This window comes from Aulonocara stuartgranti (genome assembly GCF_965226115.1).
Source record: "Aulonocara stuartgranti genome assembly, chromosome: 4".
In the NCBI taxonomy this organism is placed as follows: Eukaryota; Metazoa; Chordata; class Actinopteri; order Cichliformes; family Cichlidae; genus Aulonocara; species Aulonocara stuartgranti.
The window spans coordinates 19,164,831-19,191,959 of record NC_138942.1 but is presented as its reverse complement, the minus strand read 5'-3'; the positions used below and the strand labels follow the sequence as shown (position 1 = coordinate 19,191,959).

General features: G+C 40.4%; 1 protein-coding gene across 6 annotated transcripts in view; it reads right to left on the bottom strand.

Annotated features, from left to right (window-relative positions):
* Nucleotides 1-27,129, bottom strand: part of cacna1aa (calcium channel, voltage-dependent, P/Q type, alpha 1A subunit, a) — a 68,989-nt gene that overhangs the window by 17,995 nt on the left and 23,865 nt on the right. For all 6 annotated transcript variants that reach the window (XM_082530642.1, XM_082530641.1, XM_082530637.1 and 3 more), the window contains 19 exons: nucleotides 26,278-26,873; nucleotides 25,839-26,188; nucleotides 25,628-25,751; nucleotides 22,776-22,905; nucleotides 22,280-22,339; nucleotides 22,070-22,182; nucleotides 15,139-15,238; nucleotides 14,795-14,955; nucleotides 14,472-14,612; nucleotides 14,181-14,382; nucleotides 13,930-14,094; nucleotides 13,598-13,708; nucleotides 11,982-12,065; nucleotides 7,554-7,670; nucleotides 5,273-5,338; nucleotides 4,867-4,964; nucleotides 4,602-4,752; nucleotides 3,967-4,094; nucleotides 2,738-2,834 (listed from right to left, as the gene is read on the bottom strand). In XM_082530642.1, coding sequence (XP_082386768.1) covers nucleotides 2,738-2,834; nucleotides 3,967-4,094; nucleotides 4,602-4,752; nucleotides 4,867-4,964; nucleotides 5,273-5,338; nucleotides 7,554-7,670; nucleotides 11,982-12,065; nucleotides 13,598-13,708; nucleotides 13,930-14,094; nucleotides 14,181-14,382; nucleotides 14,472-14,612; nucleotides 14,795-14,955; nucleotides 15,139-15,238; nucleotides 22,070-22,182; nucleotides 22,280-22,339; nucleotides 22,776-22,905; nucleotides 25,628-25,751; nucleotides 25,839-26,188; nucleotides 26,278-26,873 — 2,994 coding nt within the window. The remainder of the gene's footprint in view (nucleotides 1-2,737; nucleotides 2,835-3,966; nucleotides 4,095-4,601; nucleotides 4,753-4,866; nucleotides 4,965-5,272; nucleotides 5,339-7,553; nucleotides 7,671-11,981; nucleotides 12,066-13,597; nucleotides 13,709-13,929; nucleotides 14,095-14,180; nucleotides 14,383-14,471; nucleotides 14,613-14,794; nucleotides 14,956-15,138; nucleotides 15,239-22,069; nucleotides 22,183-22,279; nucleotides 22,340-22,775; nucleotides 22,906-25,627; nucleotides 25,752-25,838; nucleotides 26,189-26,277; nucleotides 26,874-27,129) is intronic.

The window sequence follows — 27,129 nt, the reverse complement described above, 5'->3', positions numbered from 1 at the left end:
GAAAAATAAAAGTCAAAACAATGTAATGTAAAAAAAGAAAAGGAATCACTGCCATACTTAGTTGGCTGTGTCTGTAAAGGGAAAAAAAATAAAGCAAGCAGTCCTGCCTGAAAAGCCATGCTGTCTCTCTTCAGGAGAGAATAGATCAAGGGTTAAAAGCAGCGACACTAAAAGGATAGCTATTAGGTGGACTGGATGGAAGGTCCTAGTTAAGATTTAGATTCGCCTGGAAAGCAAATTGAGACTTATGCTAAATAAATTTGGATCTAGTAATATTTATCAGAGAAGACAAAGATGCTCAACCATGCATAAAAAGCATTATAGAATGCTAAGCACACCTACCAGGATACATTTTGGTATTTTTACTTTTACATTTCAGGAAGGAGGCTCATAGTTTGAAAGTTTATAGGCCCAAGTTGGATGATGGCGGGTGTTAAACATAAAATGTTCAATTAAAAAACAGAAAAGTAGAGAGTTAAAAAGCTTGGGTCAAATAGCACATTGTATCAGATCACAACGTCAGCAATCTTGACTTCTTTTATGTAATCGGATAAACGTGTTTAATCACATGCAGCTTTAAATCATGTAAAATCTCTGCACTATTTGCCCCAGCTCTACTGGAAGAGAAGTGGGAGGTGGAGAAAGCAATGGAGTGATCGTCTGTGCCTACAGATTGTGTGGCTTGCTGCCTCCTCAGGCTAACAGTAATCTGAAAAAGATTTTTTTTAACCTGATCACGTGTAGCATGTAATGTAAATGTGTTATTAATGTTTAGTATATTCTTAATCTAACGGTTTGCATGATATCCATTGCACCTGTATTGTACTTGACAAATAGGGCATGTGCAGGAGTGATGCGGTGGTGTTGGTGGGGACTGGCCATGCAGGGGGGAAAGTGAGGGAGTGTACATGTGTGGAGAAGGGAGCAATATGCAGAGATAATGGGGGGGGGGGCTGGAAACAGAATAGAACTGCATTGACGACAGAACCAAAGGACAAAGAGAAGATTGGACTTGCAGATAGAAAAGGCTGCTTGGGGGCTTGGAGCTGCTACATGAAGGGTGACAGAAAAAGAACTGCTTCTGTATGGCAACCAAAGGCTCTCTGAGGAAAACACATCACTGACACAAGCCCTTCTGCTCTCTCTACCATGAGAAGTAACAGAAAATATCTGTGTAGGTTGATATGACCTATTTCTGTGTGTTTCTGTGTATGCGTCTACCTCATCCACAGGATGGAACGAGTCAGAGGACATAAGTCTAATGGACCTTCCAAGCCCTGCTGCACACGCATGCTTCTGTGTAAGTGTATGTATTGAAGGGTGCCTACATGTGTGACACGTTTATCTGCTTAATAGGTGTCTTAATGTCTTCATACAGCATTGATCTATACAGTTAAACGAGGACACTACTAATCGTGAGGTGTGTGCCTTTTGTGCTTTTGTGTATGTGAGCTGTACACGGTGCAAATGAGCTGAGAAGGTCCCTCTTTGTCATCCCCTCCTGTGGATACAGACCCCTTATCTAAACCCGTCAACCTAACCATCCTGCTACCTCCACCCACAAGTCCCACATCACCACACAACGTCACAACACCGACCAGCCCACCCCCACTTTCCACAAAAAGAAACAGGAACAGAACCAAAGAAACAATGACACTAAAAGTTTACACCACGTTGATAATTTAAATCATTGTTCTAGATAGCCTTCCCCCCCAAAAAACCCACATCACCCATAGAAGACTTGGGTGAAGATGGGGGCCTTTCTGACCTTGTAGGCCACCCGAGCTGGACACCTCTTCCCGAGGCCTAGTGGAGGACTCATGTGCCTCAGCATGTCATACATTTCCCTGCAACTGATCCTGCCACTGCATCATCAGCCATGCCACCACCCCGTTAACAAGAAAGAGAGAGATGCAGATATTCCAAGAAGGAGAAATACAATGGAGAGAGAGTGAAAGAGTAGCAGAAAAGATTTTAGAGAAAGATAGACAGAAAGCAAGAGAGAGAGAGAGAGATGACTGAAACAATGTTTAAAAAAAAACAACAACAGAGAGACAAGGTTATTGGGAGGATTTGGAGAGACTGTTTTGGCTGTGTGGCTTCTCTTTGAGTAACAGTACTCTCTAACAGGTTGTCATATCAGAGAACAGGGTAAATGACAGTGGATAGGGAGGCGAGCAAGAGGAAGAATTTAAGGAATAAATATCCTCTTGTAGTATCAGAAGATAATTCTGTGCAAGAACAGAACAGGCAGAGCCTGACAGCGGGCGCCAAGCTGCTCCTGCTCAGACAGGAGAGGAAAAGGAAGAGGAAGGAGTGAGGGAAGAAGTGTCAATGCAGTTTCTGTCGTTCCCCCAACCCCCCAACAACCAAGAACAATGCAACACTACAGTGGGCGACCGTAGCTTGCTACATTATAGCCATGTCTCCACAGCAAGCAAAAGGAAAAAAAATGCTCATATATTAAAAAAAAAAAAAAAGATTATTTTTTCCAACATGATAAAACGCCTTGATGTGAATTACCCCTCCCTATTTCGGTTAATGCATTTCGCATGCTTCTCTGGGTGTCTGCATTGTCCCGCACATTCTCTCGGCAGTTCAGAATGCAAGTCGATAATGGTGGAAACAAAGTTGTAAAGTTGAAATGAAGAAGAAAACAAAGCGGCATTCACTCCATTCCTGGATGCTGTGGCTAGCAAGAGTGATTTAAGAAGTTTTGTTTGAATGGAAGTCAAACCTTGCAGGCCACCCTATGGGGGCATTTCTTGCCTAAGCCAAGAGGCGGGTCGATAACTCGTAATAAACTGTACATGTCCTTATAATGTATGCGCCCGCTGCAAGAAGAATACAGGGAGTTAACAAACACGCGCACACACACACACACACACACAAGAAAAACACATGCACGCGCACACACACAGGCACACACATCAAGAAAGAAGAGGGGACATTGGGAGGAAGAATACAAGATTGACAAGAACACAGTATCTGGAAATACTTTACAATATAGAAGAACTGTAAAAACTGACTCTTACGACATCACTTGAATGCACTTATACAAACTCTACATGCACATACAGAAATAGCAGAAACATAACTGAATGGCACATTCTGTTTAAAGTTGTCCTAAACAGTGCCTTCTTATTGTATTCTCTTCTTCTTCTTTGTTTATTACTTGGTTTCCTTAGAGGTTAAAAAATAGCATGTTAGTCTCAAGAAAGGCAATCCTAACACAACTGTACAATAGAAATGGTGCACAGCATATTTATTGCACACCATATTATTTGTATTTTCTATTTATAGTAGTGCATTCTATAGGAAGGCATGAGGGAAAAACACAGGCACTGGAATACAGATACCATGAAACTTAGCATGTCTACAATATACATTTGGACTACACGGAAGCTTCAGTTTCGAGTGTAGACGTTGCCGTGTTAAGTTTTTGACAGTATACCGATTCCAGAAGAGGGAGAGTGTTAGGAAGGGGTGAAGGGAGTTTACAATAAAGGCGAGGACAGAGTGGGAGGGGTTGTACGGTGTGAGAGAGATAACCAGATGTCTGATGAGGTTATACTCAGATCCGTTACAGCCCCCTTGCAGCTATTTCTTTAGTAAATTAATGTTTTAAAAAGCCGATGCTTGTATGTGTTCAATTCTCTTGTTCACTGTATCACTTTAAAAAAAAGTCTTCACACCAAAAAAAGAAAAGAAAATCTCAAAATTAAGGAGAAGTAGCCGCTTTAACTTCTTGCGTCTCTCTGTGTGGGCAAGCTTATTAAAATATAGAGAAAAAGATGCATTAAAGGTGTCTAAATATCAGGTTTTAAATAGTGTCTTTGTTGTTGTATGTACAAACTCTTAAAAGTATAATTTTATGAATATATGTGCAAGTACTACATGTGTAAACAGATCTGTTCCTTGTGCTTGTGCCTCTTTACACCTGAGTATAGGCGTTATATAACTCACCAGGCAGCAGGGTCATACTCCGCCCATATCCTGACATACTCATCCAAATGGTGAGGTCCTAGTATGGATGAATCTCTAGTCAGGTACTCAAAGTTGTCCATGATAACAGCTACAAACAGATTCAGCATCTACGCATGCATGCACACAAACACACACAGCGACACACATACAAACAGAAAAGTTACAAAAAAAGTTACAAACAGCCACTGATTTCACAAAATCACTGGTTTAATAGCTGTGACGTGAAATGCTAATTTACTTAATCAGCTTTAACTAAAAGATGGACAATTTTATGTTATTGTTAGTCTTGTTATGTCTTATTATGTCATATTACGTTATACCAAGTTATGTCATGCAATTTTACGATATGTCAGGTTACAATGTGGTATTTCATGTTACGTTATGATATACTATATCGTGATACATTATGTTACGATGTTATGATCGGTCACATGATGTTATGTTAAGTTTTGTCAAGTCATCTTATGTTGTGCTGTCGTGTTATGCCATCCCTAGTTATGTGTATGTTATAATGTGTTTTGTCATGCTGTGTGACATTGCATTGCACTGTGTTGTGTCATGTAATGTTATATTATGTTATGTCGGTCAGTAACTGGGATAACCCGGGGGCTCACCAAGAATGAACAGAAGAAGATGAACGACACAAAGTAGAGGTAGGCAAACTGGCTGCCACAATCTGGATCTACATTCCCTGACTTGAGGTCACAGTCCTTACCCCCAAGACACGCCAACATGATCTCGTGCCATGCCTCACCCGTTGCACTCCTTCAAACATACAAAAAGATTATTTTACCTATCCAGAATTGAATGACCTCAAGAGAGACTGGGGCATGCATGGAAATGTATATTATAGGTTTACAGAGTTACATATAAAAGCACCTAAAGAGAAGCATAAGAGCCTCTACAAAGGTCCTGAAGTTGTTATGTTGGTTGATGGCACTGTCTCCAACTTCTTCAATTGCAATATTCCCAAACAGCTGTCAAACACAATGATACTGTTAAAAGTGAAAACTAGACGATGGTTGTTGATCGCTGAACATTTAGTCTTTTTTGCCACAAAAACATACAGGAACAAAGATTATAAGTAACAATCTGAAACTAAGACATAAATCCCATTTTGACATTTTTGTAATGTTCCTTCTCTTGCTATTATACTCCAAATATGATCACTCTTTTCACTATCATTTAGTATGCTGCACTCCTCGTCATTATAGTTATACTATAAAATATATTTAATGCATCCCAGCAGCACTGGAGCAAGTTTTAGGTTGAGGTTCTCACCCACCTGCATCCCAATGATGGCGTAGATGAAAAACAGCATGGCAATGAGGAGGCAAACATAAGGCAGTGCCTGAAAAGAGACACAATAAATGTTAACTAATAAGCTAGATCCTGCATCTATCTATCTATCTATCTATCTATCTATCTATCTATCTATCTATCTATCTATCTATCTATCTATCTATCTATCTATCACCTGGTGGAATATCTCACAATTAATACAGTGGGGCAAAAAAGTATTTAGTCAGCCACCGATTGTGCAAGTTCCCCCACTTAAAATGATGACAGAGGTCAGTAATTTGCACCAGAGGTACACTTCAACTGTGAGAGACAGAATGTGAAAAAAAAAATCCATGAATTCACATGGTAGGATTTGTAAAGAATTTATTCGTAAATCAGGGTGGAAAATAAGTATTTGGTCACCTCAAACAAGGAAAATCTCTGGCTCTCACAGACCTGTAACGTCTTCTGTAAGAAGCTTTTCTGTCCCCCACTCGTTACCTGTATGAATGGCACCTGTTTGAACTCATCATCTGTATAAAAGACACCTGTCCACAGCCTCAAACAGTCAGACTCCAAACTCCGCCATGGCCAAGACCAAAGAGCTCTCGAAGGACACCAGGAAAAGTATTGTAGACCTGCACCAGACTGGGAAGAGTGAATCTACAATAGGCAAGCAGCTTGGTGTGAAAAAATCAACTGTGGGAGCAATCATCAGAAAATGGAAGACATACAAGACCACTGATAATCTCCCTCGATCTGGGGCTCCACGCAAGATCTCATCCCGTGGGGTCAAACTGATCATGAGAACGGTGAACAAAGATCCCAGAACCACACGGGGGGACCTGGTGAATGACCTGCAGAGAGCTGGGACCAAAGTAACAAAGGTCACCATCAGTAACACACTACAACGGCAGGGAATCAAATCCTGCAGTGCCAGACGTGTTCCGCTGCTGAAGCCAGTGCATGTCCAGGCCCGTCTGAAGTTTGCCAGAGAGCACATGGATGATACAGCAGAGGATTGGGAGAATGTCATGTGGTCAGATGAAACCAAAGTAGAACTTTTTGGTATAAACTCAACTCGTCGTGTTTGGAGGAAGAAGAATACTGAGTTGCATCCCAAGAACACCATACCTACTGTGAAGCATGGGGGTGGAAACATCATGCTATGGGGCTGTTTTTCTGCCAAGGGGACAGGACGACTGATCCGTGTTAAGGACAGAGTGAATGGGGCCATGTATCGTGAGATTTTGAGCCAAAACCTCCTTCCATCAGTGAGAACTTTGAAGATGAAACGAGGCTGGGTCTTCCAACATGACAATGATCCAAAACACACCGCCCGGGCAACAAAGGAGTGGCTCCGTAAGAAGCATTTGAAAGTCCTGGAGTGGCCTAGCCAGTCTCCAGACCTCAACCCCATAGAAAATCTGTGGCGGGAGTTGAAAGTCCGTGTTGCTCGGCGACAGCCCCAAAACATCACTGCTCTTGAGAAGATCTGCATGGAGGAATGGGCCAAAATACCAGCTACTGTGTGTGCAAACCTGGTAAAGACCTATAGTAAACGTTTGACCTCTGTTATTGCCAACAAAGGTTATGTTACAAAATATTGAGTTGTATTTTTGTTATTGACCAAATACTTATTTTCCACCCTGATTTACGAATAAGTTCTTTACAAATCCTACCATGTGGATTCATGGATTTTTTTTTCACATTCTGTCTCTCACAGTTGAAGTGTACCTCTGGTGCAAATTACTGACCTCTGTCATCATTTTAGGTGGGGGAACTTGCACAATCGGTGGCTGACTAAATACTTTTTTGCCCCACTGTAAGTGCCTCTATTGGTCTTATGAAAATCCCTCCATGGACTCCAGAAATTTCTGAAAACCATTGTTTTGAAATCCAAGTTAAAAGTTTAACCTCAAACATGTAGTGAAAATAAATATGAAGACCTCCGTCCTCTCTTGGCTCCTTTGTATGATACACATACAGTACACTGTACCTTTAAGCACAACAATGCTACCAATGTTAGGAACAGCTTCCTCTAAAAGAATTGCTGGCAGCCAATTTAAAATGAATAATGCCTTTTAACAACACGTTTTACAGTTTAATATAAGGTTCAAATCAAAATCAAATTCTTTTTTTTAATATACTTTTGCACTGCACCAAAACCTCTTTTGTAAAAGGAAGGGATCTATACAATGAATACACTGCACTGACATGTAGCGTCTACACATATCAATGCATGTGATTTTTCAGGGTAATAAGCTGTATAATTGGAAGCAAACCTTGAAAGACTGAACGAAGGTCCAGAGCAAGATTCGGATGGTTTCTCCCTGTCTCAGCAGTTTGATGAGACGAGCTGCTCTGAACAGCCTTAGGAAACTTAGGTTGATGAAATTATTCTACAATACAGCCACAGTATAACCAGAGAAATGGGGGAGTTGAGAAAGGGAAAAGCAAGGGAAAGAGAACAGAAATAAAGGATTGTGAAAAGGGAACAAGAGGGGGGATTGGGGAATGGAAAGGGAAGGAAAATAGTTAGTCGTACTTCAAATTATGCAGGCAATCTTCCTTACAGACGAATAAAAAAAATGAGAAGAAAAACAGTCAAATCCAAATTAAAGAAGATTCAAACTCAATACAAATAATAATAAAAAATATCAGGAGCCAAACAAGTCAAAGCAAACCAAACTCAAATCAGCAAGGCTCCAAACAAGCTTTTCATATCCAGTAATGTAGAATCAAACCATACAACACAGGGGAAAGGAAATCATCCAGATCTAACCAGTTTCATCCAATTGGGATATATGTTTTTAGTAATTGTGTTAGGACTGGTGAGGAGTTAGAGTGCAGGGACTTCAGGACACTTCTTGGAAAGACAACCAAATGCACTAATTCTCCGAAGGCAAAATATGCAACGTTTCAAATGAAGCAAGCCGCAGCATGCAGATGTGAACCAAACACAAGGCAAAGCAGCCAATGCAAGGCAAGCAAAAACGGCAGCTCATGCACCATCCAATAGGACCGACTGCCAAAGTCATGTGACATACAATAGTGATGTCACTGTCAAATAAGAGCAGAGGGTGGTTCAAGGATCAACAAAGGTCATTACTACATAGGTGAATTTCTTTAGGTTACCATTTTCCACTCTCATCAGACTGAACACGTGACTAATAAACTGTACATAGTTTAGCAGATAAATCTATTAGACTGCAGGTTGAGATGTGAAGTGCTCAAAAGTAACTGGTATCAGCACATGCAGGCTTTATTCAATTACTGCTTATATTGCATTGCTGCATGTTTCTGTGTGTGTCTGTGTGTACAGGGGTTTCTGCCAGTGGCATGCAATGGGCAACATGCATCACTTGTTCTTCCTGCCACTGTCAAAGCTTTGGATTTAATATGTTGTTACTAGAAACACTCTCCCAGCAACTTTTATACATATATGTGGATAAATTTTACCATCTACTGTAGTTTCTAAAACCCAATCCTTTACAAACCGAATATTAGTGTTGAGTAAAGGATATATTTCAGCACACGCTTGTGGAGATATACAGTGACTAGCTGGGAGATAACAAACGCAAATGTACAAGTTAAGGGTTCAGAGTGATCATAGCAAAGCAGTCAAGCAAACTGTACACATTCCAGAGCCAGAACGTTGACTGGGATGCAGCTGAAACACATGCAGTAAAATAAGATCTCCAAAAAATTACAAACCATCTACATGTGGATGTTGCAGAGTTATGGTTTATAGCAGCAAATTTTTGGATTATTGGTTGGTTCGAAGAACAACCAGAGAGATTGACCAAGCCAGTTGTCATGGGTGGACACAGAGGAATCATAGTGCATTTTGATTGGATGGAATCACAGCAAGTAGTAGGTGTTGAGGGGAGAAGGGGATTGGAGAAGTAGATTACAGTAGATCATCGTTAAGTTTGAGGACGATTTAAAGAAAGCATGTGAAAAGATAAAAACAAGAAAGAAATCAACAGTCATTCAAAGAGAAATTAGCACAAAGGTAAGTGTCTGTAGATTTTACACATTCATAATGCTGATACCAAGAATCAAGGCAGCATGAAAAAAGAAAATACATGGATTCTAAAAATCCATGACTGTATGTCGATACATAAGTGAATGAAATCTTGAGTAGAAATAATCAAGACCAAATGAACAAAGATTCACGCTCTGTACCAATTAATAAATAAATAAACTAATAAATAAATAATAAAAAAAAAATAACCAGGAGCTAAACAAGTCAAATCAAACCAAACTCAGAAATAGAAGATTTTCCTATCCAGGCAGGTAGAAACAAACAATACAACACAGGGGAGAGGAAATCATCTAACCATACTCAATCAATTGGGATCTATATTTTTATAATAATGGTAAGATTGGTGAGGCATTAGAGTGGAGAGACAACAGGGCATCTCTTTGAAAGGCACTAATTCTCAACCTTTCTAATGAAGCAAGCTACAGTACTAAGATGTGACCCACATACAAGGTAACCAAAAACTCATACACCACCCAATAGGACTGACTGCCAAAGTCATGTGATATATAGTAATGATGCAACTGTCAAAGAAGAGCAGAGGTGGTTATAATAATGTAATGTTTGCAATGTAGGTGGATTTTCCACGTAGTTGAGGCAAGAAATATACAGAGCACATAGCCTCCACTTATTACGGCTTATATTGCATTATTATAAATTGTTAAAAAAAAGAGAGAAAAGCCTTTCAGTAGTAATTGTTACATTGGCTCTTGATTCTTGGTTACAGCTGCAAATACTCTACAACTCTGACTTCAACATTATTGGGGATAGTTTTTGAATTTCTTCTTAAATTAATTCTGTCCAAGAAATGGCTTCATCTCCTAAATACAGATTATGTACAGGGAGTGCAGAATTATTAGGCAAGTTGTATTTTTGAGGAATAATTTTATTATTGAACAACAACCATGTTCTCAATGAACCCAAAAAACTCAGTAATATCAAAGCTGAATGTTTTTGGAAGTAGCTTTTAGTTTGTTTTTAGTTTTAGCTATTTTAGGGGGTTATCTGTGTGTGCAGGTGACTATTACTGTGCATAATTATTAGGCATTATTAGGCAACAAACAAAAAACTCACTCTCATTTCATCAGTCTTGACGTTTCAGCTTGTGTGTCTTGTTCAGTGGTGGTCGTCTTTCAGCCTTTCTTACCTTGGCCATGTCTCTGAGTATTGCACACCTTGTGCTTTTGGGCACTCCAGTGATGTTGCAGCTCTGAAATATGGCCAAACTGGGTGCAAGTGGCATCTTGGCAGCTGCACGCTTGACTTTTCTCAGTTCATGGGCAGTTATTTTGCGCCTTGGTTTTTCCACACGCTTCTTGCGACCCTGTTGACTATTTTGAATGAAACGCTTGATTGTTCGATGATCACGCTTCAGAAGCTTTGCAATTTTGCGACTGCTGCATCCCTCTGCAAGATATCTCACTATTTTTGACTTTTCTGAGCCTGTCAAGTCCTTCTTTTGACCCATTTTGCCAAAGGAAAGGACGTTGCCTAATAATTATGCACACCTGATATAGGGTGTTGATGTCATTAGACCACACCCCTTCTCATTACAGAGATGCACATCACCTAATATGCTTAATTGGTAGTAGGCTTTCAAGCCTATACAGCTTGGAGTAAGACAACATACATGAAGAGGATGATGTGGATAAAATACTCATTTGCCTAATAATTCTGCACTCCCTGTATTCCTATCAATACCATCTGTTATTCAGAGTTTACTTCTTACGCAACAAGAGTCTTTTCTTAAAATATGTCCCAACAATATACAAAGAACATTTGTACCAACCTTCAAATATTAGCTTTAGGTTGAGTCTCTCTGATTACCTTCTGTATGTAGATTTATACAAATGTACTATTTTTGGGGTTCTACGTTTAAATAGATTTTTAGGATTGAACAAGTGTTTCACAAATGATGCTCAACCCAGTTTCATGCATCACATAATAAATGCACTGACACACAATTTCATCTCCTTAATGGACATAGTGAGGTAATACAACATTTGAAAAATCTGAATGCAGGTCCTAAATAAACTGAATTAACTCATTTTGTTTACTTGGTTCAGCGTGTCATTACAGGCAATTTGGTGCAATATTTAGCAAAAATGTAATGCTGCACACCAAATCTAGGGCACTCATTCATCATTGATCTTAATATACCCATAATGTTGTTGATGCTGTTGTTGTTTCAGGTACTTCTGATGCAGTTGCAAACTGATGCACCCACTGACCACCCTAATATTATAACAAACTAAAAGGCTGCTTGGAGAGGCTATGGCTCACTATAGGTAATCAGCATGCTTCCTGCCTTCCTGCCTGTCAGTGGCTCGGCACTGGTTGGCTGTATTCCCATCCCACCAACTGGGACAATTATATAAGACTTTCAAGAGATACTCATGCATGACTGAGCAACTCAACACTGGCCTCTAACTCATGCTCTCTCCTTACTCCTTGTCTTGTCTACTTAATGTTTTTTAGATGGTGAGGCAGATGTGAAAGTCCACAAACACATTCTGAAGTTCACCAAACATACCTCAGTCATGCCTGTTTAAGAAAGAAACATGCTAATGTAATATCACATCTGTTTGCTTCCAGTTTGACTTTTCAATACAGGAGTGTAAAACATAAACATCTGTACACAGACACCTCAAAATCTGGTACTTACCCCAAGCTCAGTAACGAGGATGTCTGTAATGCTGCCCAGAACTGTCACACAGTCAAAAATATTCCAGGCATCTTTGAAATAATTCTGTGATCAGCATAAGAGAGAGGGAAAAAAGAAGTACAAGAAAGCGAGAGAAAGAAGAAGAGACGAGACAGGGACAGAGAAGAACAACGAGCAGGATAAAGGAGAAAAAAGGAGGATATGAGGTGACATGAGGCAAGAGTGACACAGTAAAAAGCAGAAGAACATTGATGTGGCAAGGAAGCAGACAAAGAGTAAGGAGGGGAAGAGATAAAGATTGACAGAGAAATTGAGCAACGCAATGGGATGGAGCGCAGACAGATCACATGAAAATAACAAGCAAAAGGATGTATAAGTCATATTTAAATGAAAAACCATACCAAGGAGAAAAAAAAGTAAGAAGTAAAGAATTAGAAAATGAGACAAGGACAGAAAAATACAGAAGGGGAACAAGAAAGTGGAAGAAAACAAATGTCAGTGTAGGACAGGAACAGGAAAGAAATTAGATGAGACAAATTGACCATCAGTGAAGGGAAGCTGGAAAGATACCAGCACACCAGGGACACATTGTACTGCATCACAAGACTATAACATCCATCAAACAACACATATAGTACAGCAAAAACCAATTTGAATTTCTTTCAGTTTCAAAACCTTTTAAAAATTCTATTATAGCCCTCCATTTATAGATATATATGCAAAAAAAATTTCAATCTATATTTGATTAGAGATTTTCTAAAGCATTCTTTCAATAAGTGGGGACACTCAAAGCAACGAGTCATGTAATACTCGGGACAAAATGCTAATAAGCCTCTGCTTCTTTGCTTACCCACATATTGCCTGGAGCCAAATTGTGCATTAGACAAGTGGAAGGACCAGGGGAGAGCAAGGGAGGCGGATATTAAAATAAACCACTTTGACACACACACACACGCACGCACATACACACACACGGACACTAATATCTCTGAGGGCTGGGATTATGTGTGCTTACGACATGCCTAATACGTACATAAGTTTATCCATGAATCAGAGCTGATGCTGTCTACTCACCACCCGCTCTCTAATCTTTGCTTCTCTTTTGGCCGCCTATATGTCACTCACTTTCATTTTTTCAGTTAATATATTATAATCCCACCTCTGTCCTTTATCACCTCCCATTCATTGTCAAACTATCTCGTCTGTACTTTTTTCTCTCATCTGCATCTTTTGCCGGTAAAATAACTTTATCACTGATTTTTTGTAGCTTCTGATTTGTTTAAATTTTTGGTTTTGTAACTGAAAAACAAATCATTTGATTATTGCCAACAATCCGAATAGCATTAGACAGTGTAATACATAGATTGGTGGAGAAAGTGGGGGATACAGGGTAATCTAGTTGAAAGTCAGGCCCAGATGAAGAGCTGTTTTTGGCTGTAAACGTTTTCAGTTTTTTGTTTTGTTTAGTATATGGGCATTCTGTTCATTTTAAATGGTAAAATTCATTCAATACAGAAAAAAGGCATGAAAATAAATATGTATATATGTTCTTATTGGCTTCTCATATTTTTACAGAGCAGTACATCGTCGCCACACATAAACCCAGAAATACTCACCAGTGCTCCAAAGGCGATGATCTTGAGTACACACTCCATGGAGAAGAGGGAAGTAAACACTATGTTCAGGTTGGCTAACACAGCTTCATAGGTGTCGGAGGCTCCGTAATACTGTAAACAAAAACACACATAGGCAGTACCTCTCTCAGAAAAGCAGAAGTATTTGAATCATTCCAGACTAGTAAAGGCTGCTTGTATTTTTTTTTAAGGCGCAGGCAACAAGAGCTAATGGTATAAATTTAGACGTTAAGTTCAGCAACTCGGTGGCTGTCTTGGTGTTTATGTTGTTCTGTGCGTTACTTATTCCTTGTTTGGAGCTTGCAGGCCTTTACCTTCATCATCAGCACGATTGTGTTGAGCGCGATCATCGCCATGATGGTATACTCAAATGGCGGTGACACCACAAACTCCCACATACGGTACTGAAAGCTTAGCTTGTTTTGTGGCATGTGGCGTGTCAGAGGCTTGGCGTTGATGGCAAAGTCTATACAGGCTCTCTGTCAAAAACAGCAGAAAAAGACATTTTCGGTTTGCATCGTGCCTTTCCATCATGCAACGCTCCAGTTTCGGAATCCTTGCTCACCTCATTCTTTTCTAAACTGTAATCTTCCATCATCTTGTCGCCTTGTTCCTGGAAAGTGATGATAATGAGAGCTACGAAGATGTTGACGAAGAAGAAGGGGAAGACCACGAAGTACACCACGTAAAAGATGGACATCTCCATCCGGTATCCTGGACTTGGGCCCTGATTCTCGTAAGTCGCATCGACCGAGTGTTTCAGCACCCTGAAGTGACAGTGAAGTATTGTTACAGGTTGTCAATATCCACACTTGCTCTATTTATGAATGAATATATTCACATATAGGCTACTCACTGCGGCCACCCCTCTCCAGTAGAGACAGTGAAGAGGGTGAGAAGGGCCCAAGCCACATTGTCGTAGTGGAAATCGTACTTCTTCCACTCCCGCTTCTGCGCCCTCACTTCGTTATCACGTTCGTACACCAGATACTCGCCTCTGAAAAACACAAAATCAGCACAAGGACTGAAAGGAAAAAAACTTATAAACGTTTGCATTAGGTATGACACAGAGGATGGAGAGGAGACACTTTAATCTTTAAGGATTAAACCAAAAGTTATGCAGGTCACCAGGACATTTTCACAGCGCAAGGTGAAAGGAGTTGGATTTTTTTTCCTGACCTGCAGTCGCGCTCAAATTCTTTGGATTCATCAGTGCAGTAAAAAAAACGCCCCTTGAAGAGCTGAACAGCAACCACAGCAAAGATGAACATGAAGAGTAAATAGACGATCAGGATGTTGAGCACATTCTTCAGAGAGTTCACCACACAGTCAAACACAGCCTGAGGACAAAGCAAGAGAACAACATAATATTAGGGGGGGTTAAAGAATAATAGATGATGGTAGATCAGGGTGTAATTTGTTTAATTTTCTTGGTTGTTGTACTTACCTTAAGGTAGATTTCATCAATAATCTGTGTAAAAGTGAAATATAAGTAATGGAGTCTCTTTGCTGCGCAAGCGTACCTTGAGTTTGGGAAGTCGTTTAATAGTCTTTAGAGGTCGTAGCACTCTCAGTACCCTCAGCGACTTGATGGTGCTGATGTCTTTTCCCTTGCTGTTCCCCCTACACGTGTTTACACACCAAAAACAAAGAAGACATACATGTACACACAGGAGAGTGAAAGTTACAAGTCTCAGCAGACTTAGTATACGCAGCACATGAAAGCCTTAATCCTCTCGATTCCAAAATGGCGATGGGCAGCCATTTCTTGATGGCATGTGTGTCCGAGTTAACTCAAAATCAATGAGTAACTACGTCTGGGTTAAGTGCATAGCAACGCATGCAGCATTGCTATCAGATTACGCTTTAGCCTTATTCCTAAGTGTGAGGATAACATCGTAGCTACATGCTAGAATTAGGTGGGGATTTATAACTAGAGTACATGCTATGGGAACAACTGATATCATTCCTGTCTGAATGCTATCTCCCTTGTGTAGTGTTTTGCAATGTATTTCAATGCCTTTCAAAAACACTAAAGCCTCAGTTTGCCCATGCGCAGTTAATGGTGAAATCTGTTCATGCTGCATTGAAACCTTGCTTTCCATGCTGCAGTATTTCTTCTTTTAAGCAGCAGTTTGAGGGGTGGAGAAATTTATTCTATAGAGAGACATTTAGAGAGAGAGAGTTTAGCTGTACTCTCAGCGAGAACAAAATTGTATTCTGTCGTAGGGCAGTTGAGTAATAGGAGCAAAGCAAGGGGCTCTTCTGCTCGTCACCGTAAATGCGTTAAAAGTTTTAACACATTTTCAAAACGCCTTCAATTTCAAGCATATGCCACAATTTGGTAGTGTTGTTGTGCTTAAAAATGGGAAAAACTTTTTAAATGAACAAGCCAAACTCTCTCTTGATGACTCATCTAGTTAATTTCTATAAGCTCCAGGATTAGCTTGTTTCACAGCATTGTTCAGACAGCATGGAATCTTGTCTTGCATGGTTTTTGGCCAAGACAAAGATTTTATAAAGCATTTCCCAATGAAATGCTGAGCCAAACCTCTCTTTGTTTTTTTTCACTTTGGCAGTGTAACTGTCCAGGCACATATGCCATAGAGTGTTAAATTATAATAGACCTCAAAGGCTATGTTCAGACTGAAGACATGGCAGATTTGTTCCTTAAATCAGATGTTGTGATCAGACTTTCCTTATCTTCAAGTGTTACAGTCGGATTTGTGCTTCCAGACATTACCAACCTAGCTTTATGGGTTTCTGTGGTAACGCCATAGGTATCTCTCTAGCTATAGCAAGTAGCTTAAGATCCCTAGCTACTTGCTATAGCTTCCAAGGTGAAAGGTGTTGTTGTCCAAACTTTCTGAATAAGTTTCTGTAATCTAGACATGTCAAATACTGGATTTGGGCTGGCACTGTGTACAAGGCTGCAGGAGCCTAAAGAAACAATGCAGGAGTTAACTGATGCTGACTTTATGTAAACTGGCTGCGATTAGTTTAATAGAAAATTTGACTGTAATTCAAATGCCCTGATTTTAACAAATCCTCACATATCCAGTGTACAGATCAGGGTGAAGAGGTCACTCAAAGTGATCCTTAGGGGGGCAGCAGCTGTGTATACAGCTGCCTGTGTCTTACAGCTGTTAGACCAGATGGCAGACTGGTGGTGGCTGTGTGTGTATTTGCACACAACCACCACTAATGTGTGTATCTGCATGAGTGTGTGTGTGTGTGTGTGTGTATGCAAATCACTGTGTCTGTGTTTTTATCCATCTTTGGTTAAAAGTTTCTTTCTTGATCATGTTCATATCCATATTTATTGAAATAAAAATGTGTGGAAAAACCTGCAATTAAAGCACAAATATCTCCTTTGCATCTGTGTGAATCAGCTGAGGACCTGACAGAAGTTAAGATGAGGTTTAGTTGGGTTTGAGTCCGAGTTGTTCCATGGTGAACAATGGATTTAAAAAAAAAAGAAAAATAATATAGACAGATACACATTTCAACTTTGACAATGGATGAATGAGAAGGAAAGAGATGTGTGATCAGAGAAACAGATACCAAGAGTGCAGAAGAAGAAAATGAGGAGGAAAAAGTGAGAGAACTTTACCCGCTGCCGCTGCTGCTCGTAGTCCGAAGAGAGATATGAGTAAGAGGTGAGAACAACAAGACAGAGGAGACAAGGTGGGATAAAGAAACAGAATGGGACACAGAAAAGGAAGGATTTTGAGGGAAACATCCATATGAGAGAGAGAAAGGGGAAAAAAGAAAAGACAGTACCTTCTCTTGTTAGATCAACCAACCTACTCACACATTCAGATAATCTCTTACATTCACAATTTAGCCCCCCCCCCCCCAAAAAAACAACAACAACAAAACAAAACTGCTTGATGAGTGTGCAAGATTTCAAATGGTAACTAGTGCTACTCTGAAAATGATCTAATGTGTAAAACGTCATGATTAACAATTAAATATTCAAATTACTATTATTAAGGACCAGCAAGCCCACATATAAACTCATTTCAGGCACATAGCAGAGTAAACACTACCTGGTGAAAAAAACCATCTTAGAATGTCAACGTGCGCTTCAAGGCAAACCAAACTTGATTAGTCATCATCTCTGACTCTGAGCCTGTCTGGATCTGAACCTCAGTCTGACTGCAGAAATATGAAGGACAGCTGCATAAGTGGTCCAAGACACAGCAGCCCTCAGACCAGAATAATTTGATTAAGGGAGTGATAAACATCTCCAACAAGACTTCTGATCGCTTCAGGAGTGCTGTTTGATTTCACCAATTGAATTAAGGTACTATCTGGATGGGTAGGAATCTTTTCTTACTGGTTCCGATCTCCCATCAGCCATTAGCATGATAAACCTCTACTATAGTCAAATTGGGCTTGTTTGTTCGTTTTCTTCAGATTAAGGCTACATTATAATTCATACTCAACATTTCCACTGGATGAATTTGGTCTTGCAGAGAAGATACACAGAGAAAGAAAATTCAGCAGTGAAACAGAAAGAGGTTGGGACACACAGAAAAGGTGGAGACAAAGATCTCTGTATATACAAACAGAGAGACACAAATTCAACTAAAATGAGGGGAAAGAGTGTTGGTTAAAACACACACACATATAAAGATGATTCACAAAGAGTGAACGTCTTGACAATGGATCACCTCTACCAGAACCGTGGAGCACCTGCCATGTTCATGAGTTCTTAATTCAGCTGGACTTTAACAATGTACTACGGCATAGTTATAAAGTGAGCAGATAAGCTGGACAACCTAGTTTATGTTAGATTAAACCAAAACTATTTTAGCATAACTGCATTTGAAAGCTGGAAGGTTTTTATTAGTTGAGATTATTGGTAACTTGTTGGGTTTAACTCTTACCCACTGGTGGGGATAGACTGCTGAAGGCACAGACCTGAATCTTGGTGAAATAATTCACGACTATTCCCAGTGACCGTGCCAAAATTTCTAACATTTTTGCCATAGTTCCAGAGACTCTCATTAATTTCAGTAAACAAATTACCGAATGACAAAAAAAGCCTATTTCTTCATTTAAGCGTGCAGAATATTTTCTTCGGTATATCTGGAGAAATACCCGTGAAAGTGCACTGTTTCACAGACTTTTCCGAGACCAGAATGATGAGAAAACTAAGTACATTTTGAGTGTCGTCGTGATGTATGATAAAAAGAGGTGGAAGAATGGACACAAAGTGCAGAGGAGGAGCAGTTCAGTAAAGGTGGCATAAAAGATGGGTCATTAGGACCGCAAAAAAACCCCAACTGTTTGAGGAGATCTGAGGGGACAACGTCACAAGATATCATTCTGGGACTATGAAAATCCAAGGTGTCATCTTTAGTTCAAGTCATTACTCAAGTGTCAGTTTTATTCAATTCAATTCAATAAAACTTTATTGATCCTGAAGGTTGACCCCGAAGGAAATTGGGTTAAGGCTACCGACCTTTGCCAGCGCCGACTTACCCTTCTGACCATACATACATTACACAAACATCACATGGGGAAGACAGGTCAGAGAGGTATAAAGTCAAAAGTTCAAAATGTATTAATTTATTTGTATCACTTAGCTATTCCCATATTAATTTGCAGTATATTAATCGAAGACCTCAAGTGGTTAGATACAGAACACACTCACAGAGTCTCTGAAAGTTTCTCATTTCAGTTCAGTTTAAATAAAACTGTCAAATATATTCGGATTAATACAAATTCTGTACTGTATCACCTATTTACACTTACAGGAGCTGCTCAGCCTGGAAACCCATACTATGAAGCTCCTAATTCATAGTTTTTGTGTTGTTGTTAAATTCAGAGGAGGTTGGGAACTCTGCAGCAGTGTGTTGGTGACTTTTCTACACTGTGTACCTGCCTAACCCTGCTTTGTAACTTTTGTAAGGTCTGCCATATTGTGGTTGTGGTCCATTTTGCAATAATACCAGTTAAGGTTGACTGTGGAATATTTAAAAGGGAAGAAAGTTCATGAACTGACTTGTTGTAGGTATGGTGTCTTATATTATCACCATGCTTAAATTCACTGAACTCTTTAGAACAACAAATGTTTGTAAAGGCAGACTGTATGGCTAGGTGCCTGATCTGTGGCAAAAGCTATAGTTAAAAGAGTGTGAAGCCCAAAACTTTTGTCCATAAGTGTATGTTACTGGTGTTTAAGTTAAAATGAGCAGAGCATCCTCCATCCAAGAGGCTCCAAGTCCACCAACTTCAATGACCCAACACAGAAGAATGCTAGGTGCCTTATAATCCAAGTGTCCAAAAGCTCATAGCAGTTTAAGCTATGTAGGTTTGCTTTCAGTCACTTCCACAGTAAAAACAATATCCAGTGTCTTCACATATTGCAGACCTGTGTAAAAATCTATGGTATATCATTATCATTAATTTGAGAGCACAAATATATTATGCGGAAACATATCTACTAGGGGTGCAACAATACTCGTATCGATATTGAACCGTTCGATACAGTGCTTTCGGTTCAGTATGCATATGTATCGAACAATACAAATTTTTTTATTTATTTTATCAACTTTTCTTCTGACCATGCTGTCTGTGTTGAGCGCTCAGTGGATGTGCGTTCGACTACTCCGCCTAGGCTGCACTGTCGAGTGCAAATCCACTGAGCGCACCGCGAGCTAGCAAGACAGAAGCTAAGCTCGTTGCAACATGGCAACTGCCTTAACGCTACCCGAAATTGAACCTCCCCCACCCTCATTCAGAGCTGGCGTTTGGTACTATCTTGGTTTTCATGTGAAGCATGACCCTGATGGTAAGCGCGTCATGGACAAAAGTAAAACAGTATGTCGGATGTGCCACGCAATGCTCAATTTGTGGGAACTAGTGCGTTAGCACAGTTAGCTTGTTAACGTGTTAACGCCATCCAGCCCCACGCACGGGGCGATCCATGGTAACTTGTTAACGGAGATTTGCCGCGTTATGGCGTTAATGTCATTTTAACGAGATTAACGCTGACAGCACTAGTGGGAACACAACAAATATGACTGCACATTTACGCCGACATCATCCTAGTGCAAAGACAAGTGGAAGCAGACAAAAACAACAAGCACGCATGCTACAAACTTTACCCGGATCATTTAGACAGAGCACATGATTCTCCTTATGGGGACCTGATATGTTTAATATGCTGCTGAGAATATAGCCCAGAAGAAGCGTATAGTATAGCTTTTATTTTGAAAAGAGCCATTTCTCTGTTATAAACTCTCTTTTCCAAAGATGAGTGATTTCTCGATCAGATAGATATTTTTATTATTATTATTTTGTTGTTTCAGCAACATTAAATTTAAAAACTGTACTTTTGAGTTAAAATATGGTAAATGGTAAATGGCCTGTATTTATATAGCGCTTTACTAGTCCCTAAGGACCCCAAAGCGCTTTACATATCCAGTCATCCACCCATTCACACACATATTCACACACTGGTGATGGCAAGCTACATTGTAGCCACAGCCACCCTGGGGCGCACTGAAAGAGGCGATATAAATATATATTTATAATTTTAATAAATGACAAATTAAAAAGGCATGAACATTTTTTTGTATCGAAAAAAATATCGAACCGTGACACCAAAGCATCGACCCGAACCGAACTGTGAATTTTGTGTATCGTTGCACCCCTAATATCTACATATATGTGTATATATTATATCCAAAACATGACATCACATTAATGCAGACTTCTAAATCTATAAATTGCTTTATATTCTCACATACCATGCAAAAGCAAAATTCATGCTTTGTACCAGCATAGCACTTATTATCTACAGCCTAACTCAGTAATCAACATGTAGTTGTATTTTTATCTTTACAGCCATGCAAATCAAGTAAAGATTAAAGTACCTGCTTTGTAGTAGAGAACGTAGTTGAGAATTTTGGTGACCTGGCCGGGGTTTGCATGGGCCCTTTTACTTTAGAACGCCCTGGGCACTAAAGGGTTACAGGTGCAAAGGGTGGTCCTCACCTCTCACATGGGGAGGTAGATAGGGAGAGGATGCTGGGATCTATTTTATAATGTGGGAGTGTTTACGCAGAAGCTGGAAGGAGCTTGAAATAGGAGGAGCTTAAAAATTAAAGGACTGCAGGAGCAAAATGTGAACGTAAGAGAAATGAAGTAAGGACATGGCCAAAAAAAGAGGACAGGTCTTTTGCACTCTAAATAAAGGTAAGACTTGGGTTTATGGTGGAGGATAACAGGACACAAGAGAATGAAAAAGTGCCAAGAGAGAAAATGTATGCGAGTGAATGAAAGAAAAGTGTGTAGGATAGAGAAAGTAGAGGCCAAAAATCAGCCATGGTTGAGTGAAGAAGAACAGGGGACGCTGTACTCCAAGGTACCAGTGAGAGGGGAGAGGAGCGGGAGAGGAGAAAAGAGAGCAGAGGGGGAAGCAGGAGGGAGACTTACGCTAAGGCGTAGGCGTAGGCCACCAGAGCACCACTAACCACTATAAAGTCAAGGATGTTCCACAAGTCCCGGAAATAAGAGCCCTGGTGCAAGACCAACCCCAGATCCACCATCTAGAAAAGAGACCAAAAACAAGGACCCATTACAGCCTTTATCAAAAAGAGGAGAATGTTTGTCTCAACACGGAGGAAAAATGCTGATTTGTCTCACCTTTACTAACATCTCAAAAGTAAAAACTCCTGTAAAGACGTAGTCAAAATAGCGCAGAACCTGCACAAAGAAAAAGTGAGCATATGATGATTTTGTATTTTAGATAAGTGCAGTGTTGCACTTATTTTGCATCATCTGATATTATATTACTAAAGAAGGCAGTACTTTAAACTTCAACTGTTTCCTGTGCATGTGTGGTCTGTGAGTTTGTATCATTTTGCTGAGTCTGAACACAGAAAATCCTGAATATTGTGTGTGCCACTTAATTGTCTACCCACTATAAAACTGTCAATAATCATTTTAAGTGCTGGATTTATATGTTCTATCTCATACTCTATATAGTTAATTCATTTACTGCTCAGACCTCCACGCACGTAAGGCTTGGGAGATGGCAAAAATAACCTTGAGAGTAAATACAAAAACTAATAGATAAATTATATGCATAATATTTTTGTTGCCAAAAGAACCAATAATACATGTATGATGAATTTCTTACATCGTTTCGAGGGGAATTGGGCCAAACAGGGTCTTCAGCTGCCAGGGCAATACTGCTCATTGCAATGACCAGCAGGATGCACATCTCAAAATAACGCAGGGTGCAAATGTAATGGCATGCTCGTCGAAACCTAGGAGCAGACAAAGATATTTGTTTTTCTCTTGCATTAATGCAATGCATACCATTATGTTTAATTTATAACTATAATGAAGGCCATTGTGGAGGCTAAACAAAATTTAAATCCCTCTCAAATACTCAACTAATGTTTAAACAGCTCTGTGTTAATGTTTACACAAACTAGACCTGCTCATTTGCTAAAATTAGGCTTTGTGTCTTCAACAAATTTTAGCAAATGACCTCTTTTCATGCTATGCCAGCACAGTCTAGAATACATGACATCATAGCTGGACTGGCCATCGGGCGATTTTTTGTTTTTATGGGCCGATGGATTTTTTTTTTTTTTTTTTTTTTTTTAGGAAGGGTATATATAATGAAAGGTGTTGGATTGGCCAATTGGTCATGATCGACTCTGGGCTGGACCAATTACAGCCGAGGAGGCCGAATGCACCCGCCCCCTTGTTTAGCAATCACGTGATTTTCGCGCATTGCATGCCGGGAACTCGTGGCAAAACAATCCAAGTACCGCATCAAACGCAAGCATTTGCAGCACCGCAAAACGTTCATTCTCCGGTTCCAATACCTTCTTGTTTTTTCTTTGCCGCACAAAAAAGGAATGTACAAAACAAAGGAGAACAATGCCGGTCCGTACAAAGACAGACTCGACGAAAAGACAAAGAAAAGATACGAGGAAAAATCAAACCAGTGAAAGGGTTAGACCCTTACGAGCACACAGAGGGACAAAATACGTTAGCGTGCTGCCCAACTTTCACCACGCTCATATTTATAATTACACGGTTCTTGGGGTGAGTGCATACACTCATGAAGTTTAGTAACTTCAGGTCACTGCAACAAGCCCAGGAACAGTTTACTGACGGAGGGGTACAGGACCTTGAAATGCACCGTGTAGAACGAAAGACCATCGTACGAACAAAGGTAAGTTTACCAGTCTCACAAATCGTCTTCATAAATACACATTCGTTAACCGTTTATTAATAGGACCTTTGAGCTCAATGGTAATTAATTAGCAGTGGAAATAATTTCTGGTTCATTACAGAAATGTAGCAGTGACAATAATACTGTATGCTGTAATCGCACTGGACAATTAGTGATACAAAAAAACTGTTTTATCCTGTGAATAAACGTATATGTTTTTGTCAATGTACCATAATAACAGAAGCGAAACGCAATATTGTGTCAGGACAATTTACTATTTATGCACAATAAACAAAGGAGCATAGCGCGACAATTTCTGTTCAGCGCCAGACTTGCTTGTAACCTATATCACCAATTATGTTATGAAAATGACGCATTAACTACAACAGCAGACTGACCTTTGTGGGAATGCTTGGAGCAGACTAACCTGTGAGCTGGAGTGTTCTGGGACGTTATATTTGGTATATCCAGACCATCCGTCGGCTCTTACTTCGGAAACATGGCTTAAAACATTTCTCTTCAACGACGTAATCCGATTAAAAAAAAAACGATCGGCTTCCTGTGGCTGTCATGCGACCGGCTGTTGCAGTTAATAATACAACAGCTTCTTGCCATTTTTTGTGTTTCTTTTTATCGCTGTGTAACTGAGTTCAATTGAAAGCCTGCGTGCGCTAGTACCTCTTGCCACAAGTTCCCAGAATCCGTTGCGGTTTTACCCCTGAATGACGTCACATTTTCAATCTTTATCCTGGTGGGCCGGTCTCTAGTCAAAATGCCCGGGCCGATTTTTTGTCCCAGTCCAGCCTTGCATGACATTATGATTGAGCTTCATTTGAAATAGTTTTTGAGATAGTGACAGGCAAGTCAATCTTTCCATCAGCACTGTGGGCAATTGTGGGACCACAGTAGAAAAGCTAAAGTAAAGCAGGGTTTACCCAAATATCAATCTGGGAATCCATCAGTTTGTCAGTGGCCGGGCAGTGGCAGTCTTTTCTTGGTTTCTGGTGTAGCTATCAGGATCAGATAACTGATATGTGGTTCATGCCTCCATTTTCCATCCATTGGGCAAACCATTGTAAGGTACAGACAATTTAATAGACTGCTAAATCCACACCAAACTGCATCAAATTAACTAAAGAGGCAAGAGTAGCTGTCTAGACACTAACTACATCCTTCCCTACCCTCAAAATATTATACCAACAATCAACTTTATCTCATACTTTTGGATCAAAAGTCAACTACAATAAAGCTGACTTTTGACTGTGCAAAGTGTAGGCAACAGAAAACAGCTATACAGCATTAGAGGAGTGGAGATATGGACATTACTTTTTTTCACTGCACAAAAGGACAAGAGCGTGAAGGTAAAATGGAAACTGCATCCATTATAGTATTATACTGCTTCATCTCTTTGCAAACATCTGCACAGACAGCATGCTAACGCAAAGCTAGCCAAGAATGATGATAAAGCTGAGTGCATGTTGACCCCAGCCCAGCAGCCAGAGCCTGAACTTCAACAAGTAACAAAAGCAGTGATGAGCAGTCAGGCTTGCAGCCTCTGTTTTGACCTGTTTATGTTTCTCATGCTTTCAAGTCTCTTTGGGCTGGTTTTCATCTTTGCTTTGTGTTGCTGACTTTGTGTTCACACTTAAGGAAAGATGTGTCCTCATTAGGATAGGGATTTAGCCAAAGGTTTATATGGTTAACTGGTAATTATGAGACAGTGTGTTTCAGTTTGCAATTTGTGCATATACTGCGTGTGCTAGCCTGTGCATTGGTAATTGTTAGTACGTATCACTTACGGATTGGTGGTCGAGAAGATGAACATGGAGCTATATGGAGGCATGGGCCTAGGCCCTCCTTCCCCTCCTTCCTCATCATCATTTGTAGGAGGTGGCAGAGGTTCAGTGTTGGCATTTTTATTAACTGAAGGTAGGAGGAAAACATTGTAAAGAGCTATAAAGTAGCAGAAGAAATACAAAAGAAAAGAAAAACACATCCATTCACCCCTACCTTGCAGTATGGCATTGGTGGATGGAAATATGGGCATGTCCACAGCAGTATAATCAGGGTGGGGCAGCCTGATCACACTGTTTGCACGGTGATGTCCGACATTCCCATAACTATCCAACGTGACCAAACTTCCACGAGTGCCACTGTTAGCAAGATGAAGGGCAGATCCAAATCCAGGGGTGACAGTGTGACTGGCCACTGGATAGGGGCGACCCTCGCTAGGTGGTGTAGAACCAGACACCAGTTTGGTGTTCATGAGGTTGTCCATGTCCTCACTGTACTGGCTATTCTGCCTTGAGAGACTCTTTTGGATGGGCCGTGTGGTAGATAGGTTTGGGACACTGCAGTCCCTAGGAAGAGGTCAAAGAAAGAATTACAGCCATCAGATTAGAGGAGATTGTAAAAAGGATGACTGGAAAACGAAAAATGAATGACATACTTCCTTCTGTGTGAGCACATACGCTTCCCCTCGCCCTCTGTTTGGCTTCCACGCCGGCTTCTTCTTGACCTCTTCTCACCGCCATTGCCTGCTCGCTCATGCTCTCCTCCTTCCCTACTCCCATCCACTCCTTTGCTCTTATGTCTTCCAGATTTTCCAGCTCCTCCCCCACCTTCCTCACCATCTTCAGCATTCTTTCGATGTGACCTTGGCTTCCTGTGTTCGGACTGCCCTCCTCCTCGACTCCCAGTCCGCGTGTGGTGATGGCGCCTGGATACCCTCTCCTCTGAACCCGGCCCAGGAATCACTGTAGCATCCAGACGGACATGAGAGCTGTGGTGATGCTCACTTTTGCGGCTCCGTCTACTCTCCGTGGATTCTCCCCGCTCCATGGGAGGTCTGGGTGGACCTGAACCTCCTCCACCATCCCCTCCCACTTGGCCATGGTGCTCAGGATGGTGCTGGCTGACACAGAAGTCTGAGTTGTTGCCAGTTGTCTTGTTTGTGTTGTTATTACGATTTTCATGGGGGTCCACCACTAAGGGTCGATCAAGATGGGTCTTCATGTCTGGACGGATGTGACGTGAATAGTTGACCTGCAAGGAAACGAATGGATAGCGAAACAGCACAGAAGGAATAATTTCAAATTTTGTAATTCATGAGAGGAGGCAAAACTTTAGAAGACCTACATTTCAGTTATATATTGGAAATTTCCAACCAATATTTAGACCATAGTTGGTAAATAAGCCACCGATAAATGATTAACAAGAACAAATGAAAACCAATAAAAGTCATCATCAACACTCGTGGCCATAACTTGTGTACACTGATAGCACAAGTCTAGGGGCCCTT